Here is a 17,032-nt window from a genome sequence, read left to right as displayed (position 1 = left end):
GGACTTGAACCTGGGGAGGACAGGAAGTGGGGGACACCAGCGTTTGGGGGACAGGAACATGGGGGACACCAATGTCTATGGGACAGGAACTGGGGGACAGGAACCTGATGACACCAACCTGGGGGACAGGAAATGGGGGACACACCCATTTTTGGGGGGGGGGTGGGGGGTGGAGGGGGGGTCCCCCCTGTATTGTGGGTTCTGGATCCGCTGCTGCGCGAATTAAACGCCCTGAGCCACCACCAGGCGGTGTCTGTCGAGGCCCCGCCCCCTCGGGATGGACACGCCCCCTCGGTCCCAGGCCCCGCCCCCTCGGTCCCAACCCCGCCCCCTCGCTCCACACGTGGCTGTTAGTCCAGTCTCTTTATTGCCCGCCGCGGGGGGGGCGGGGCCTCCATTCGCCCCGCCCCCTTCCGGTTTGCTCCCCATTTTCCAGTCTCGGCCCCGCCCCCTTTGGTCACAGGCTCCGCCTCCTCTTTCCCACGGTGGGGAGGGGCGTTTGGCAGCGATGGGGGAGGGGCGGGGGGGGGGTCCCATCCCCCCCTAAGGCAGCACGACAGGGGCGGGGGGAGGGGCCCCCGAGAAGCCCCTCCCCTTAAAGGGGCCAACCCCCCAAAAAAGGGGTGGCCCCCCCAACAACTAAGAGATGAGACCTAATTAAGGGGTGACCTCCCCCTAATTAGGGGGTGACCTACAATTATGAGATGAGAACTAATTAAGGGGTGACCCCCCCCTAATTAAGGGGTGACCCCCAATTAAGACATGATGCCCCATTAAGGGGTGACCCCCAATTAAGAAATGACCCTGTAATTAAGGGGTGGCCCCCCCGCACTAATTACGAAATGAACCCCAACTAACGGGTCCCCCCCAATGAAGGGTTGACCCCTAATTAACAGGCCCCCCCCCCCCAATTAAGCCACGGCCCCCAATTAAGGGGTCATGCCCCCAATGAAGAAGCCACCCCTAATTAAGGGATGACCCCAATTAAGCCTTGAGCCGCCCCAATTAGAAGCTGACCCCCAATTAAGGCGTTTCCCCCCATAATTAAGAGCTGCCCCCCCACCCCGTTCCCCCTTTCCCCCAGCAGGGGGCGCTGTAGCGAGGGGGGGGGGGGGGGGGGGGGGGGGGGGGCGGGGCATCTCTTAAAGGGGCCACGTACCATTTCCCAGGGGCTGCGTTTTTGGGGGGATCTTGGGGGGGGTTTTTTGGGGGGGTTATTGGGGGGGGGGGGGGCTGTACCTTCTTCCCCACAGCTACGCGTGGGGGGGCGGGGTCTCTCTTAAAGGGCCAGCGTACCCTTTAGTAAAGGTGCCAGTTTGGGGGGGTTAGTGTGGGGGGGGGTGTAGGTGCATTATTTGGGGGGGGGGGGGCGGCTGTACCCCCTTTCCCAATTAAGGCATCTCCTCCCCAATTAAGAGCCCCCCTCCCCTCCCCCCGGTGCCCCCTTTACCCCAGCAGGGGGCGCTCCGGGGCATCTCTTAAAGGGGCCACGTACCATTTCCCAGAGGCTGCGTTTTCGGGGGGGGGGGGATTTTTGGGATGGGTTGGGGGGGGGGGGGGGGGGCTGTACCCCCTTCCTCCCCCCCAAGCAGGGGGTGCTGGGGCGGGCCCCTCTCTTAAAGGGCCAGCGTACCCTTTAGCAAAAGTGGCGTTTTGTGGGGGGGCGGGGGGGGGTTAGTGAGGGGTGTAGGTTCATTATTTGGGGGGGGGGGGCTGTACCCCCTTTCCCCCCAGCAGGGGGCGCTCCAGCGGGGCGGCCCCTCCCTCTCTCTCTCTCTCTCTTAAAGGGCCCGCGCACCATTTGGCGAAGGCGCCGTTCGGATGGGTTTTGGGGGGGGGGGGTGTTGGGTTATTTTGGGGGGGGGTCTGGGGGTATTTTGGGGGGTGGTCTCTACTGGATCTCGGCGATGAGGTCGTCGCCCTCCAGGCTCATCCCCGGGCGCACGTGCACCCGCGTCACCGTCCCCGCCACGGGCGCCGTCACCACCGTCTCCATCTTCATGGCGCTCAGCACGCACAGCGCCGCCCCCTTGGCCACCCGCTCCCCCTCCCCCACCCGCAGCTCCACCACCTCCCCCGGCATGGGCGCCCCCACCTGCCCCTTCACCCCCCGCTGCGCCTTGGGGTGCACGTGCATCTCCTGTGGGGGAGGGGAAACAAAACGGGGTTGGGGGGGGGGGGAGGGGTCAATGGGGGGCAGCGAGAACCCAAGGTGACCCCACAGAGCCACACGGGTCACTTAGGAACCCCCCGTGGCCTTCAGACCCCCCCACGGTCTTGGGAACCCCCAATGTCCCTCCAGAGCCCCCCAAGTCCCTTAGGAACCCCCATGGCCTTGGGACCCCTCAATGTCCCTCTAGAGCCCCCCAAGTCCCTTAGGAACCCCCCATGGCCTTGGGACCCCTCAATGTCCCTGTAGAGCCCCAAAAGTCCCTTAGGAACCCCCATGGCCTTGGGACCCCTCAATGTCCCTGTAGAGCCCCCCAAGACCCTTAGGAACCCCCATGGCCTTGGGACCCCTCAATGTCCCTCTAGAGCCCCCCAAGTCCCTTAGGAACCCCCATGGCCTTGGGACCCCTCAATGTCCCTCTAGAGCCCCCCAAGACCCTTAGGAACCCCCCATGGCCTTGGGACCCCTCAATGTCCCTGTAGAGCCCCCCAAGACCCTTAGGAAGCCCCATGGCCTTGGGACCCCTCAATGTCCCTGTAGAGCCCCCCAAGACCCTTAGGAAGCCCCATGGCCTTGGGACCCCTCAGCGTCCCCCACCTTGATGGGTTGGGTGTGCTTGACCAGGATGGAGCCCATCCCCCCATGTCCCCCCCATATCCCTGTGTCCCCTCCCCCCCCCATGTCCCCCCCCGTGTCCCCTCCCCCACCTTGATGGCCTGGGTGTCCCTGACCAGGATGGAGCCCATCCCCCCTACCCCCCCATGTCCCCCCCCGTGTCCCCTCCCCCACCTTGATGGCCTGGGTGTCCCGGACCAGGATGGAGCCCATCCCCCCCACCCCCCCATGTCCCCCCCCCGTGTCCCCTCCCCCACCTTGATGGCCTGGGTGTCCCGGACCAGGATGGAGCCCATCCCCCCCACCCCCCCATGTCCCCCCCCGTGTCCCCTCCCCCACCTTGATGGCCTGGGTGTCCCGGACCAGGATGGAGCCCAACCCCCCATGTCCCCATGTCCCTCCCATCCCCCCCATGTCCCCTCCCCCACCTTGATGGGTGGGTGTCCCGGACCAGGATGGAGCCCATCCCCCCCACCCCCCCATGTCCCCCCCCGTGTCCCCTCCCCCACCTTGATGGCCTGGGTGTCCCGGACCAGGATGGAGCCCATCCCCCCCACCCCCCCATGTCCCCCCCCGTGTCCCCTCCCCCACCTTGATGGCCTGGGTGTCCCGGACCAGGATGGAGCCCATCCCCCCCACCCCCCCATGTCCCCCCCGTGTCCCCTCCCCCACCTTGATGGCCTGGGTGTCCCGGACCAGGATGGAGCCCATCCCCCCCCACCCCCCCATGTCCCCCCCGTGTCCCCTCCCCCACCTTGATGGCCTGGGTGTCCCGGACCAGGATGGAGCCCATCCCCCCCACCCCCCCATGTCCCCCCCCGTGTCCCCTCCCCCACCTTGATGGCCTGGGTGTCCCGGACCAGGATGGAGCCCATCCCCCCCACCCCCCCATGTCCCCCCCGTGTCCCCTCCCCCACCTTGATGGCCTGGGTGTCCCGGACCAGGATGGAGCCCATCCCCCCCACCCCCCCATGTCCCCCCCCGTGTCCCCTCCCCCACCTTGATGGCCTGGGTGTCCCGGACCAGGATGGAGCGGAGCTGCCCGTTGAGCTCGAAGAAAACCTCGCGCTGCCCCGCGCTGTTCAGGTCGCCCAGCGCCAGCGCCTTGATGTGCAGCGTCTTCCCCCGCTCCAGCTCCACCTGGGGGGAGGGGCGGGAGAGTGGGGGGTGAGGGGGAGGGGGTGAGAGAGGGGGAGGGGTGCGAGAGGGGGAGGGGCGAGAGGGGGAGGGGCAAGAGTGGGAGGGGCGAGAGGGGGAGGGGCAAGAGGGGGAGGGGCGTGGGGGTTGTGAGGGGGGAGGGGCGAGAGGGTGGGGGAGGGGTGTGAGGGGGGGAGGGGTGTGAGGGGGAGGGGCGCAAGGGGGAGGGGCGAGAGGGGGAGGGGCGTGAGGGTGGGGTGTGAGGGGGGGAGGGGTGTGAGGGGGAGGGGTGTGAGGGGGGGAGGGGTGTGAGGGGGAGGGGCGAGAGGGGGAGGGGCGAGGGGGGAAGGGGCGAAAGGGGGAGGGGTGCGAGGGTGGGGTTGGGTGGGGGAGGGTGTGGTTGGGTGGGGCAGGGTGGGGTCGGGTGGGGTTGGGTGGGGTTGGGTGGGGCAGGGTGTGGTTGGGTGGGGCAGGGTGGGGTTGGGTGGGGCAGGGTGTGGTTGGGTGGGGCAGGGTGTGGTTGGGTGGGGCAGGGTGGGGTTGGGTGGGGCAGGGTGGGGTTGGGTGGGGCAGGGTGTGGTTGGGTGGGGTTGGGTGGGGCAGGGTGTGGTTGGGTGGGGTTGGGTGGGGCAGGGTGTGGTTGGGTAGGGGAGGGTGTGGTTGGGTGGGGCAGGGTGTGGTTGGGTGTGGTTGGGTGGGTTTGGGTGGGGCAGGGTGGGATTGGGTGGGGTTGGATGGGGCAGGGTGGGGTTGGGTGGGGCAGGGTGGGGTTGGGTGTGGTTGGGTGGGGCAGGGTGGGATTGGGTGGGGTTGGATGGGGCAGGGTGGGGTTGGGTGGGGCAGGGTGGGGTTGGGTGTGGTTGGGTGGGGTTGGGTGGGGCAGGGTGGGATTGGGTGGGGTTGGGTGAGGCAGGGTGGGGCAGGGTGGGGTTGGGTGGGGGAGGGTGGGGTTGGGTGGGGCAGGGTGTGGTTGGGTGGGGTTGGGTGGGGCAGGGTGGGGTTGGGTGGGGGAGGGTGGGGTTGGGTGGGGCAGGGTGTGGTTGGGTGGGGCAGGGTGTGGTTGGGTGGGGTTGGGTGGGGCAGGGTGGGGTTGGGTGGGGGAGGGTGGGGTTGGGTGGGGCAGGGTGTGGTTGGGTGGGGCAGGGTGTGGTTGGGTGGGGTTGGGTGGGGCAGGGTGGGGTTGGGTGGGGCAGGGTGGGGTTGGGTGGGGGAGGGTGGGGTTGGGTGGGGCAGGGTGGGGTTGGGTGGGGTTGGGTGGGGCAGGGTGGGATTGGGTGGGGCAGGGTGGGGTTGGGTGGGGTTGGGTGGGGCAGGGTGGGGTTGGGTGGGGTTGGGTGGGGCAGGGTGGGGTTGGGTGGGGTTGGGTGGGGCAGGGTGGGGTTGGGTGGGGTTGGGTGTGGTTGGGTGGGGTTGGGTGGGGGTGGCACAATCCCCCCCATTGTCCCCCATCCCTCCCATTCCCCCCACTCCCCCCATCACCCCCAGTTCCCCCATCACCCCCATTGTCCCCCATCCCTCCCACTCCCCCCATCACCCCGGGTTCCCCCATCACCCCCATTGTCCCCCATCCCTCCACTCCCCTCCATCCCCCCATTCCCCATCCCCCCATTCCCCCCCTCATCCCCAATCCCCCCCACCCCCCATCACCCCCATCCCCCCATTGCGCCCCCCACCCCCCACCCCCCCACCTCGAACTCCTCAGCAATGGCGGGCCCCTCCAGGAAGAGCCGCGTGCCCAGGACGCTGACGGGGCCGAAGGTGTCGCGGAACTCGCGGAACTCGCGGAACACTTTGGGGTACAGGGCGGCCGACAGCAGCTCCTCGGGGGGCAGGGGGGTCCCGTCCCCCCCCCGCCCCTCTCCCAGCTCCCGCCCCAGCGCCTCGAAGTCCAGCGGGGGGAGGGTGGCCCCGGGACGGCCCTTGACGCGGGGGAGGTCCTTGAGAACCTGCGGGGGGGGGGTGTCATGGTTACCACGGTCACCATGGGGAGGGGTGCCATGGTTACCATGGTTACCATGGGGAGTGGGTGCCTTGGTTACCATGGGGAAGGATGCCATGGTTACCATGGTTACCATGGGGCGGGATGCCATGGTTACCATGGGGAGTGGGTGCCATGGTTACCAAGGCGAGTGGTTGCCATGGTTACCATGGGGCGGGATGCCATGGTTACCATGGGGAGTGGGTACCATGGTTACCATGAGGAGTGGGTACCATGGTTACCATGAGGAGGGATGTCATGGTTGCCATGGTTACCATGGGGCGGGATGCCATGGTTACCATGGGGAGTGCGTGCCTTGGTTACCATGGGGAGGGAGTGGAGCATCCTGGGGTGTTGCTATGGCAACCAGTCCCTCCCAGTCCTCCCCAGTCCCTCCCAGTGCCCCCCAGTCCCTCCCAGTTACCCCCAGTCCCTCCCAGTCCCTCCCAGTCCACCCCAGTTCCCCCCAGTCCCTCCCAATGCCCCCAGTCCCTCCCAGTTCCCCCCAGTCCCTCTCAGTATCCCCCAGTCCCTCCCAGTCCCCTCCCAGTATCCCCCAGTCCCTCCCAGTCCCCTCCCAGTTACCGCCAGTCCCTCCCAGTCCATCCCAGTCCCTCCCAGTCCATCCCAGTGCCCCCCAGTCCCTCCCATTCCCTCTTAGTGCCCCCCAGTCCTTCCCAGTACCTCTCAGTGTCCCCAGTCCCCTCCCGGTCCCTCCCAGTGCCCCCCAGTCCCCTCCCAGTCCATCCCAGTCCCTCCCAGTGCCCCCAGTGCTGACCCGGGAGCGGAAGGGCTCGGGGAAGCCCCCCGGGGGGGTCCCGATGTGGCCCTGCAGGAACTCGACCACAGACTGGGGGAAGGAGAGCTCGTCCGCCCGCGCCTCCACCTCCTGGCGCGAGAGCCCGTTCTGCACCATGAACTGCGCCAGGTCCCCCACCACCTTGGACGACGGCGTCACCTGGGGGGGCACAGGGTGGGGACAGCGCCATGGGGACGTCAGCATGGGGACATCATGGGGACATCATGGGGACAGCGCCATGGGGACGTCAGCATGGGGACATCATGGGGACAGCGCCATGGGGATGTCAATCCATGGGGACAACAGTATGGGGACATCACAGCACGGGAGTCAGCACCAGGGTCACCCAACCATGGGAACCCAACCATGGGGAACCCAACCATGGGAACCCAACCATGGAGAACCCAACCATGGAGAACCCAACCACGGGGAACCCAACCATGGGGAACCCGACCATGGAGAACCCGATCATGGGGAAACCAACCATGGGGAAACCAACCATGGAGAACCTGACCACAGGGAAACCAACCATGGGGAAACCAACCATGGGGAACCCGACCATGGAGAACCCGACCATGGGGAACCCAACCATGGGGAAGCCGACCATGGGGAACCCAACCATGGGAACCCGACCATGGGGAACCCAACCATGGGGAACCCGACCATGGGGAACCCAACCATGGGGAAACCAACCATGGGAACCCGACCATGGGGAACCCGACCATGAGGAACCCAACCATGGAGAACCCGACCATGGGGAACCCAACCATGGGGAACCCAACCATGGGGAACCCAACCATGGGAACCCAACCATGGGGAACCGACCATGGAGAACCCAACCATGGGAACCTGACCATGGGAAACCCAACCATGGGAAACCCAACCATGGGAAACCCAACCATGGAGAACCCAACCATGTAGAACCCAACCATGGAAAACCCACCCATGGAGAACCCAACCACAGAGAACCCAACCATGTAGAACCCAACCATGGGGAACCCAACCATGGGGAACCCAACCATGGGAAACCCGACCATGGGGAACCGACCATGGGGAACCCGACCATGAGGAACCCAACCATGGAGAACCCGACCATGGGGAACCCAACCATGGGGAACCCAACCATGGGAAACCCGACCATGGGGAACCGACCATGGGGAACCGACCATGGGGAACCCAACCATGGAAAACCCAACCACAGAGAACCCAACCACGGAGAACCCAACCATGGAGAACCCAACCCTGGGGAATCCAACCATGGGGAACCCAACCATGGGGAATCCAACCATGGGGAACCAACCATGGGAACCCAACCATGGGGAACCCAACCACGGAGAAACCAACCACGGAGAACCCAACCACGGAGAACCCAACCATGGAGAACCCAACCCTGGGGAGCCCAACTCAATGAGGACCCCACCTTGATGAGGTCCCCCAGCAGCTTGTTGGCCTCGGCGTAGGCCTTCTTGACCTCCTTGAACTTGTGGCCCAGCCCCATGGCGTGGGCCTGGAAGTGCAGGTTGGTGTACTGGCCCCCCGGGATCTCGTTCTCGTAGACGTCGGCGTTGCCCGACTTCATGGTGGCCGTGCAGTCGAAGGCGGCGTAGAGACCCCGCGTGGCCTCCCAGTACTCGCTGTACTCAAACACCTTCTCCAGGGAGATCCCTGCGGGGGGGACGCGTCAGACCCCACAACCACGGCCCCACCTCTGTAAGAACCTCCATGACCTTGGGGACATCTCCAGAACCACCTCCATGATCATGGGGGCACCTCCAGAACCATCCCCATGATCATGGTGGCACATCCAGAACCCCCAGAACCATCCCCATGATCATGGTGGCATCTCCAGAACCTCCAGAACCAGCTCCATGATCATCATAGAAGCTCCATGACCATCCCTATGACCATGGTGGTACCTCCAGAACCACGTCCCCACCTCCTTTATCACCTCCCCAGCTCCACAACCACCTCCACAAGCCCATTAACTACATCTATGACCATGGTGGCACCTCCAGAATCTCCAGAACCAGCTCCATGATCATGGTGGCACCTCCAGAACCACTTCCATGACCATCATAGCAACTCCATGACCACCCCCATGACCATGGTGGCCCCTCCAGAACCACCTCCATAACCATGGGGGCACCTCCAGAACCACATCCCCACCTCCATAAGAACCCCCACAACCTTGGTGGCACCTCCAGAACCACCTCCCCCCCTCCAGAACCCCCATAACTACATCCATAATCATGGTGGCACCTCCACAACCTTCAGAACCACCTCCATGATCACGGTGGCACCTCCAGAACCACCTCCATGACCATCCCCATGACCATGGTGGCACCTCCAGAACCACCTCCCCACCTCCAGAACTCCCATAACTACATCCATGATCACGGTGGCACCTCCAGAACCACCTCCATGACCATCCCCATGACCATGGTGGCACCTCCAGAACCACCTCCCCCGCTCCAGAACCCCCATAACTACATCCATAATCATGGTGGCACCTCCACAACCTCCATGACCACCCCCATGACCACGGTGGCACCTCCAGAACCACCTCCATGACCACCCCCATGACCATGGTGGCACCTCCAGAACCACCTCCATGACCACCCCCATGACCACGGTGGCACCTCCAGAACCACCTCCATGACCACCCCCATGACCACGGTGGCACCTCCAGAACCACCTCCATGACCATCCCCATGACCACGGTGGCACCTCCAGAACCACCTCCATGATCATGGTGGCACCTCCAGAACCACCTCCATGACCACCCCCATGACCACAGTGGCACCTCCAGAACCACCTCCATGACCACCCCCATGACCACGGTGGCACCTCCAGAACCACCTCCCCCCCGCCCCTCCAGAACCCCCATAACTCCCCCCACGCCCCCCACCGCCCCCACCCCTACCGGTGTCCAGGGGGGTCCCGCGGGTGCAGGCCACCATGGCGCCCATGCTGGGCTGGGAGGTCATGCCGGCCATGGCGTCCACGGCCACGTCCACCACGTCGGCGCCGGCGTCGGCGGCCGCCAGCATGGAGGCCACGGCGGCGCCGGCCGTGTCGTGCGTGTGCACGTGGATGGGGACGTCGGGGAAGGTGTCGCGCAGCGTCCCCACCAGGAGCCGCGCGGCCGCCGGCGTCAGCAGCCCCGCCATGTCCTGGGGGGGTGGGGGGTGTGGGGTTATGGGGGGTTATGGGGGTTGTGGGGGTCATGGGGATCAGGGGGGCACAGGGGTCAAGGGGATCGTGGGGGTCATGGAGGTCAGGGGGTCACAAGGGTCATGGGGGTCATAGAGGTCAAGAGGGTCATGGAGGTCAGGGGGTCACAAGGGTCATGGGGGTCACAAGGGTCATGGGGGTCATAGAGGTCAAGGGGGTCATGGAGGTCAGGGGGTCACAAGGGTCATGGGGATCAGGGGGGCACAGGGGTCAAGAGGATCATGGGGTCATGGAGGTCAGGGGGTCACAAGGGTCATGGGGTCACAGGGGTGAAGGGGGTCATGGGGTCACAAGGGTCATGGGGGTCATGGGGATCAGGGGTCAAGGGGATCATGGGGGTCATAGAGGTCAAGGGGGTCATGTAGGTCAGGGGGTCACAAGGGTCATGGGGGTCACAAGGGTCATGGGGGTCATGGGGTTCACAAGGCGCACAGGGGGTCATGGGGGTCACAAGGGTCATGGGGTCACAGGGGTGAAGGGGGTCATGGGGTCACAAGGGTCATGGGGGTCATGGGGTTCACAAGGCGCACAGGGGGTCATGGGGGTCACAAGGGTCATGGGGTCACAGGGGTGAAGGGGGTCATGGGGTCACAAGGGTCATGGGGGTCATGGGGATCAGGGGTCAAGGGGATCATGGGGGTCATAGAGGTCAAGGGGGTCATGTAGGTCAGGGGGTTACCAGGGTCATGGGGGTCACAAGGGTCATGGGGTCATGGGAGGTCACAGGGTCATGGGGGTCACAAGGGTCATGTGGGGTCACAAGGGTCATGGGGGGTCGTGGGAGGTCACAGGGGTCATGGGGTCACAAGGGTCATGTGGGGTCATGAGGATCATGGGTCATGGTGGGGAGGGCCCCCCAAGTCACCCCGAAACCCCCCCATAAGCCCCCCAGGACCCCCAAACCCCTGCATAACCCCCCAAATCCCTCCCATAACCCCCCAAACCCCCCATAACCCCCCCAGGACCCCCCCATAACCCCTTCCAGGACTCCCCAAACCCCCCAAATCCCCCCCACAAGCCCCCCAGGGCCCCCCATAACCCCCCCATAAGCCCCTCCAGGACCCCCCAGCCCCCCCCAGAACCCCCCAACCCCTCCCAGAACCCCCGCAGGACCCCCCAATTCCCCCCAGCACCCCCCAAACCCCCCATAACCCCCCCAGGACCCCCCAAACCCCCCAATAAGCCCCGCCCAGTACTCCCCCATAACCCCTTCCGGGATTCCCCAAACCCCCCAAATTCCCCCATAAGCCCCCCAGGGCCCCCCATAACCCCCCCAGCCCCCCCCCCGAACCCCCCAACCCCTCCCATAACCCACCCAGGACCCCCCAAACCCCTCAATAAGGCCCCCCCAGGACCCCCCAACCCCTCCCATAACCCCCCAGGACCCCCCAATTCCCCCCAGTACCCCCCCATAGCCCCTTCCAGGATTCCCCAAACTCCCCAAATCCCCCCCATAAGTCCCCCAGGGCTCCCCATAACCCCCCCATAAGCCCCCCAGGACCCCCCAACCCCTCCCATAACCCCCCCGGACCCCCCAATTCCCCCCAGTACCCCCCCATAACCCCCCCAGGACCCCCCAAACCATCCCCATAATCCCCCAAATCCCCCCCAAACCCCTCCCCAACCCCCCCCATAAGCCCCCCCAGGACCCCCCAATTCCCCCCAGTACCCCCCATAACCCCCCCAGGACCCCCCAAACCATCCCCATAACCCCCCAAATCCCCCCCAAACCCCTCCCCAACCCCCCCCATAAGCCCCCCCAGGACCCCCCAACCCCTCCCATAACCCCCCAGGACCCCCCAATTCCCCCCAGTACCCCCCATAACCCCCCCAGGACCCCCCAAACCATCCCCATAACCCCCCAAATCCCCCCCAAACCCCTCCCCAACCCCCCCCATAAGCCCCCCCAGGACCCCCCAACCCCTCCCATAACCCCCCAGGACCCCCCAATTCCCCCCAGTACCCCCCATAACCCCCCCAGGACCCCCCAAACCGTCCCCATAACCCCCCAAATCCCCCCCAAACCCCTCCCCAACCCCCCCATAAGCCCCGCAAGGGTCCCCCCGGCCCTCACCTTGATGCAGAGCACGTGGGTCCCCGCGGCCACCAGCTCGCGGGCCACCCCCAGGTAGTAGCCCAGGTCGTACTTGGTGCGGGAGGGGTCGGCCACGTCCCCCGTGTAGGACAGGGCGGCCTCCACCACCCCCCCGGCCGCCCCCGCCGCCTCCACCCCCAGCACCAGGTTGGGCACGAAGTTGAGAGCATCGAACACCCGGAAAATGTCCATGCCATTGGTCACGGCCACCTCGCAGAACCTGGGGACATCGGGGACATTGGGGATGTTGGGGACATTGGGGACATTGGGGATGTTGGGGATGTTGGGGACATTGGGGCCATTGGGGCCATTGGGGCCATTGGGACATCAGGGGTCACAGTGACACCCCATGGGACCCCCAGTGTCCGTCCCATTGGCCACGGCCACCTCGCAGAATCTGGGGACATCGGGGACATTGGGGATGTTGGGGACATTGGGGACATTGGGGACGTTGGGGCCATTGGGGACGTTGGGGCCATTGGGACATCAGGGGTCACAGTGACACCCCGTGGGACCCCCAGTGTCCGTCCCATTGGCCACGGCCACCTCGCAGAACCTGGGGACATCGGGGACGTCGGAGACGTCGGGGACGTTGGGGACATCGGGGACGTTGGGGACATTGGGGACATTGGGGCCATTGGGGACGTTGGGGCCATTGGGACATCAGGGGTCATAGTGACACCCCATGGGACCCCCAGTGTCCGTCCCATTGGCCACAGCCACTCGCAGAACCTGGGGACATCGGGGACGTCGGAGACGTCGGGGACGTTGGGGACATCGGGGACGTTGGGGACATTGGGGCCGTTGGGGCCATTGGGACATCAGGGGTCACAGTGACACCCCATGGGACCCCCAGTGTCCGTCCCATTGGCCACGGCCACCTCGCAGAACCTGGGGACATCGGGGACGTTGGGGACGTTGGGGACATTGGGGACATTATGGACATTGGGGACATTGGGGACATTGGGGACATTGGGGACGTTGGGGCCATTGGGACATCAGGGGTCATAGTGACACCCCATGGGACCCCCAGTGTCCGTCCCATTGGCCACGGCCACCTCGCAGAACCTGGGGACATCAGGGACATTGGGGACGTTGGGGACATTGGGGACATTATGGACATTGGGGATGTTGGGGATGTTGGGGACATTGGGGACATTGGGGTCATTGGGACATCAGGGGTCATAGTGACACCCCATGGGACCCCCAGTGTCCGTCCCATTGGCCACAGCCACTCGCAGAACCTGGGGACATCGGGGACGTCGGAGACGTCGGGGACGTTGGGGACATCGGGGACGTTGGGGACATTGGGGCCATTGGGGCCATTGGGACATCAGGGGTCACAGTGACACCCCATGGGACCCCCAGTGTCCGTCCCATTGGCCACGGCCACCTCGCAGAACCTGGGGACATCGGGGACGTTGGGGACGTTGGGGACATTGGGGACATTATGGACATTGGGGACATTGGGGACATTGGGGACGTTGGGGCCATTGGGACATCAGGGGTCATAGTGACACCCCATGGGACCCCCAGTGTCCGTCCCATTGGCCACGGCCACCTCGCAGAACCTGGGGACATCGGGGACATTGGGGACGTTGGGGACATTGGGGACATTATGGACATTGGGGACATTGGGGATGTTGGGGATGTTGGGGACATTGGGGACATTGGGGTCATTGGGACATCAGGGGTCACAGTGACACCCCATGGGACCCCCAGTGTCCGTCCCATTGGCCACGGCCACCTCGCAGAACCTGGGGACATCGGGGACATCGGGGACGTTGGGGACGTTGGGGACGTTGGGGACATTGGGGACATTGGGGCCATTGGGACATCAGGGGTCACAGCGACACCCCGTGGGACCCCCAGTGTCCGTCCCATTGGCCACGGCCACCTCACAGAACCTGGGGACACTGGGGATACTGGGGACATTGCAGACATTGGGGACATTGTGGACATTGGGGACACTGGGGACATTGGGGACATTGCGGACATTGGGGACATTGCGGACATTGGGGACATTGGGGACATTGCGGACACAATCCCCTGCCCCACCCAATCCCCCCGTGTCCCCACGTCCCCCCGTGTCCCCTGTCCCACCGGTGGATGACGTTGTCGGGTTAGTTCGTGCACCCCACGGCGTTCGCCCCTCACCCCCATGTCCCCATGTCCCCCCATGTCCCCCATTCCCCCCATGTCCCCATGTCCCATGTCCCCATGTGCCCCCGTATCCTCCCATGTCCCCATGTCCCTCTATGTCCCCATGTCTCCCCATGTCCCCTCATGTCCCTATGTACCCCCTGTCCTAATGTCCCCCCATGTCTCCCCATGTCCCCATGTCCCTCTATGTTCCCATGTCCCCCCTGTCCCCCCATGTCTCCCCATCTCCCCATGTCCTCATATCCCCCCACGTCCCCCCATGTCCCCCCACATCCCCATGTCCCCTGTCCCACCGGTGGATGACGTTGTCGGGGTAGTTCGTGTACCCCATGGCGTTCACCCCTCACCCCCGTGTCCCCATGTCCCCCCGTGTCCCCATGTCCCCATATCCCCCCATGTCTCCCCATGTGTCCCCATGTCTCCCCGTCTCCCCATATCCCCCCACGTCCCCCCATGTCCCCGTGTCCCCTGTCCCACCGGTGGACGACATTGTCAGGGTAGTTCGTGTACCCCATGGCATTCACCCCTCACCCCCGTGTCCCCATGTCCCCCCATGTCCCCATATCCCCCCACGTCCCCCCATGTCCCATGTCCCCATGTGCCCTGTCCCACCGGTGGATGACGTTGTCAGGGTAGTTCGTGTACCCCACGGCGTTCGCCCCTCACCCCTGTGTCCCCATGTCCCCCCGTGTCCCCATGTCCCCCCACGTCCCCCCATGTCCCATGTCCCCATGTGCCCTGTCCCACCGGTGGATGACGTTGTCAGGGTAGTTCGTGTACCCCACGGCGTTCGCCCCTCACCCCTGTGTCCCCATGTCCCCCCGTGTCCCCATGTCCCCATGTCCCCCCGTGTCCCCCCGTGTCCCCGTGTCCCCTGTCCCACCGGTGGATGACGTTGTCAGGGTAGTTCGTGTACCCCACGGCGTTCACCCCTCACCCCCGTGTCCCCATGTCCCCCCGTGTCCCCATGTCCCCATATCCCCCCATGTCACCCCGTGTCCCCATGTCCCCATATCCCCCCGCGTCCCCCCGTGTCCCCGTGTCCCCTGTCCCACCGGTGGATGACGTTGTCAGGGTAGTTCGTGTACCCCACGGCGTTCACCCCTCACCCCCGTGTCCCCATGTCCCCATGTCCCCCCATGTCACCCCATGTCCCCATGTCCCCCCGCGTCCCCCCGTGTCCCCGTGTCCCCTGTCCCACCGGTGGATGACGTTGTCGGGGTAGTTCGTGTACCCCATGGCGTTCACCCCTCACCCCCGTGTCCCCATGTCCCCCCATATCCCCCCGCGTCCCCCCGTGTCCCCGTGTCCCCTGTCCCACCGGTGGATGACGTTGTCGGGGTAGTTCGTGTACCCCACGGCGTTCGCCCCCCGCAGCAGCATCTGGAAGGGGATGTTGGGCACCAGGCGCCGCAGCTCCCGCAGCCGCTCCCACGGACACTCGTGCAGGAACCGCATGGACACGTCGAACGTGGCGCCTGCGGGCGTGGGGAGGGGTCAGCGGGGAGCCCCGCCCACCAGAAGCCCCACCTCTTTCAAGCCACACCCACCCATGAAAGCCCCGCCCACTCAATAAGCCCCACCCCTTTGAACAAGCCACCCCGCCCAGTCCCAGTGCTCCCCATGCAAGCCCCGCCTCCAGGCCCCACCCTTAGAAGCTCCACCCCCTCCAGGAGCTCCGCCCCCTCCAGCCCCACCCCTCGAAGCTCCGCCCTCTCTAGGCTCCACCCTTAGAAGCTCCACCCCTCCAGCCCCACCCCTTGAAGCTCCGCCCCCTCCAGCCCCACCCTTCAAAGCTCCACCCCTTCCAGGCCCCACCCTTAGAAACTCCACCCCCTCCAGGCTCCACCTCTAAAAGCTCCGCCCCTCCAGCCCCACCCCTCGAAGCTCCGCCCCCTCCAGGTCCCACCCATAGAAGCTCCACCCCGTCCAGCCCCACCCTTAGAAGCTCCGCCCCCTCCAGGCTCCACCCATAGAAGCTCCACCCCATCCAGCCCCACCCTTAGAAGCCCCACCCCCTCCAGGCCCCACCCTTAGAAGCTCCGCCCCTCCAGCCCCACCCGTTGAAACTCCGCCCCCTCCAGGCCACACCCTTAGAGGCCACTCAGTGTCACACAGACCCCTCCGACTCCCCCAGCCCCACTGATCCCCCCCATGTCCCCATGCCCACTGTGACCCCCACTCACTGACCCCCCCACGTCCCCATGCCCACTGTGACCCCCCCGCTCACTGACCCCCCCATGTCCCCATGCCCACTGTGACCCCCCCCAGCCCCACTGACCCCTCCATGCCCACTGTGACCCCCCCAGCCCCATTGACCCCCCCATACCCACTGTGACCCCCCCCACGTCCCCATGCCCACTGTGACCCCCCAGCCCCACTGACCCCCCCCAGCCCCACTGACCCCCATGTCCCCATGTCCACTGTGACCCCCCCAGCCCCACTGACCCCCCCATGCCCACTGTGACCCCCCCAGCCCTACTGACCCCCCCCGATGTCTCCATGCCCACTGTGACCCCCACTCACTGACCCCCCCACGTCCCCATGCCCACTGTGACCCCCCAGCCCCACTGACCGCCCCCAGCCCCACTGACCCCCATGTCCCCATGCCCACTGTGACCCCCCCAGCCCCACAGACCCCCCCATCTCCCCCAGCCCCACTGAGCCCCCCATGTCCCCATGCCCACTGTGACCCCCCCATGCCCACTGTGACCCCCCCAGCCCCACTGACCCCCCGATGTCCCCATGCCCACTGTGACCCCCCCAGCCCCACTGACCCCCTCCAGCCCCACCGACCCCCTCCATGTCCCCATGCCCACTGTGACCCCCCCAGCCCCACTG

At 65.8% G+C, this 17,032-nt stretch overlaps 1 protein-coding gene across 4 annotated transcripts in view; it reads right to left on the bottom strand.

Moving 5' to 3' along the window:
- Positions 1-1,858: 1,858 nt before the first annotated feature.
- Positions 1,859-17,032, bottom strand: part of PC (pyruvate carboxylase) — a 30,628-nt gene continuing 15,454 nt past the window's right edge. For all 4 annotated transcript variants that reach the window (XM_071801488.1, XM_071801487.1, XM_071801486.1 and 1 more), the window contains 8 exons: positions 15,513-15,669; positions 12,008-12,248; positions 9,623-9,872; positions 8,120-8,364; positions 6,679-6,858; positions 5,611-5,868; positions 3,785-3,925; positions 1,859-2,140 (listed from right to left, as the gene is read on the bottom strand). In XM_071801488.1, coding sequence (XP_071657589.1) covers positions 1,892-2,140; positions 3,785-3,925; positions 5,611-5,868; positions 6,679-6,858; positions 8,120-8,364; positions 9,623-9,872; positions 12,008-12,248; positions 15,513-15,669 — 1,721 coding nt within the window. In that variant the 3' untranslated portion in view covers positions 1,859-1,891. The remainder of the gene's footprint in view (positions 2,141-3,784; positions 3,926-5,610; positions 5,869-6,678; positions 6,859-8,119; positions 8,365-9,622; positions 9,873-12,007; positions 12,249-15,512; positions 15,670-17,032) is intronic.

Source organism: Patagioenas fasciata, chromosome 39 (genome assembly GCF_037038585.1).
Source record: "Patagioenas fasciata isolate bPatFas1 chromosome 39, bPatFas1.hap1, whole genome shotgun sequence".
NCBI classification, from domain to species: domain Eukaryota; kingdom Metazoa; phylum Chordata; class Aves; order Columbiformes; family Columbidae; genus Patagioenas; species Patagioenas fasciata.
This window is presented reverse-complemented; position numbering and strand designations above follow the sequence as displayed.